Source organism: Penaeus monodon, chromosome 1 (assembly GCF_015228065.2).
Source record: "Penaeus monodon isolate SGIC_2016 chromosome 1, NSTDA_Pmon_1, whole genome shotgun sequence".
Lineage (NCBI taxonomy): Eukaryota > Metazoa > Arthropoda > Malacostraca > Decapoda > Penaeidae > Penaeus > Penaeus monodon.
Window position 1 is genome coordinate 48,780,770 of NC_051386.1, and position 2,500 is coordinate 48,783,269.

General features: G+C 37.8%; 1 protein-coding gene across 3 annotated transcripts in view; it reads left to right on the forward strand.

The window, feature by feature from the left end:
* Positions 1-307: 307 nt before the first annotated feature.
* Positions 308-2,500, forward strand: part of LOC119573345 (polypeptide N-acetylgalactosaminyltransferase 2-like) — a 100,485-nt gene continuing 98,292 nt past the window's right edge. For all 3 annotated transcript variants that reach the window (XM_037920563.1, XM_037920570.1, XM_037920574.1), the window contains exon 1: positions 308-453. In XM_037920563.1, the coding sequence (XP_037776491.1) occupies positions 313-453 (141 nt within the window). In that variant the 5' untranslated portion in view covers positions 308-312. The remainder of the gene's footprint in view (positions 454-2,500) is intronic.

Consider the following 2,500-nt stretch of genomic DNA (forward strand, 5'->3'; position numbering starts at 1 on the left):
AAACGTTATCTTTTAAGTCTCTTCTGTTTGAATACTTGTTAACGGTAAATATATATGTATTTTTTCATATATAAGAGGTAACCTGGTTGTATGTCAATGTATTCAGATTACCATTTATTTCGAGTTTCGATGGCTAGACGGTATATACCATATACCCAGCGAAAGTACATGATTCGTTTTTTTTTTCAAATTCAATTATCGACCAGCTGAAAAGAGAATGAAGTAAAACCAGTGTAAATTTTCCACAAAAACAAGAATAAATCCATTTTGTAAGGTCGAGGGAAAGGAGGCACCGAGTGGCACTCGCACCTAATGCCACTCAGTGTTGGTCCAGACTCCGTGTCGCGAGGACCTCTTACTACGATGCGGAGGAACTACAAACTCTTCATCTTCATTTCGTGTGTGTGGACGCTTTGTGTGGTCGTGTACCTGAACACCAGCAAGGATGTGAAGGTGAGTACTGTAGAGGCATGAGTGCAGAGAATGCCTGGCGTTTTGTGCTATTACGAGGGGAAACATTTTAGTTCCCCTCGAGAGACGCTGCCTCCGTTCCCAGCCAGCTGAAGGGGACGAGATGGGGGGATGATGCCTCAGGAGCAGTGCCTAGGTCGCCAGTGCCAATAGGCCGTTTTCATGTTATTGTAAGCCGATTCTTGTATGGCCAAATGCATGGAACGCTCTTGCGGTGACACTGGAATGAAAAGAAGGTCGGACAGGGCTTTGTAGTGGCTGTAATATCTTAGGAAAGTTCTTTTTAAAGGCGTGGTATATTGATTTTGCGCATGTTGAACTGGTGGGCGGGCCCTGAGCCGGTGGGCGGTTAGGTAGACGTGATAGCAGAGGTCAAAGTGATGTTAGGTCACAATCAGGTCCCTGGAGTAGCTTCTGGCTCGTGTGTCCTGTAAGGGAGGAGTAAGTGGCTTGTGGACAGCGCTGTTATGTCGCTCGATTTCCCGAGTTGAAATGGATTTTTTTTTTTAAGTATTTAGATATTTCTGGCACGGAATGTCTGATTTGGTTTGGAATTTGCTCCTACGTACTTGAGTCTGAAATTGATATTTATTTTAGCCTGCATTAGTTTTCATTTCTTTAGGCACACAAACACACACACACACACACACACACACACACACACACACACACACACACACACAACACACACACACACACACACACACCACACACAACACATACACACGCAAACGCACGCACGCTCACGCATACAGACACATGCGCGTGTGTGTTTTTGTGTTTATTTATTTATTTATTTATTATTTATATATATATACATATACCATATATATATATATATATATATATATATATATATATATATATATATATATGTATGTATATATATATAATCTATATCATTATCTATCTATTTACATCAGTGTGTCTATGTTTATTATCATCAGTCTGTCTGCCTGTCTGTCTAACCATAACTATCTATCTGTCTATTTGCCTATCTATCTATCAATTTGCCTATCTCTCTATCTATCTATATATATCTATATCTGTCTATATATCTCTAATACTCCTCTCTCTCTCCTCTCTCTCTCTCTCTCTCTCTCTCTCTCTCTCTCTCTCTCTTCTCTCTCCCCCTCTCTCTCTCTTCTCTCTCTCCCCTCTTTTCTCTCTCTCTCTCTCTCTCCTCCTCTCTCCCCTCTCCCCTCTTATATATATATATATATTATATATTATTATATATGGTATATTATAATATTATATATATATTATATATATGCATGTATATATGTTGTATGTATATATGTGTATATGTATATATGTATGTATGTATATTATATATATATATATATATATTATATATATATAAAATTATATATTAAAATATGTGTGTGTGTTGTGTGTGTGTGTTTTGTGTGTGTGTGTGTGTGTTATGTGTGTGTGTGTGTGTGTTGTTGTGTTGTGTGGTGTGTGTGTGTTTTATATTATATATATTATATATATATTATATATTATTATATAATATTATATATTATAGTAATATTAATATATACATATATATATATTATATATATATATATATATATATTGTGTGTGTGTGTGTTTTGTGGTGTGGTGTGTGTGTGTGTGTGTGTGTGTGTGTGTGTGTGTGTGTGTGTGTGCGTGTGTGTGTGTGTGTGTGTGTGTGTGTGTGCGTGTGTGTGTGTGTGTGTGCAATGTATGTATGTATGTATGTATAAGCAAGCAAACAGTTACGAAAACGAACTAACATATACACAAACACACAGCGCACATCCTACTCTCATAACAGTAACACGGATTTCTACACAGACGTATGCGCACGCACAGAAACACACGCTCGCGCTCAAACGAAAACAGGAATCCCCCAAGCAAACAATTGGCCACAGAAAGTTATCGCGAGTCCGGAAGCTTCAGTGCAATTAAAAAGGCGTTGATATTATTTGTCATTAGATTTCAACGTCATTATTGTCCTGCATGGGAAAGTCCAGTCGGTCTTATTGAGGTTTATTAC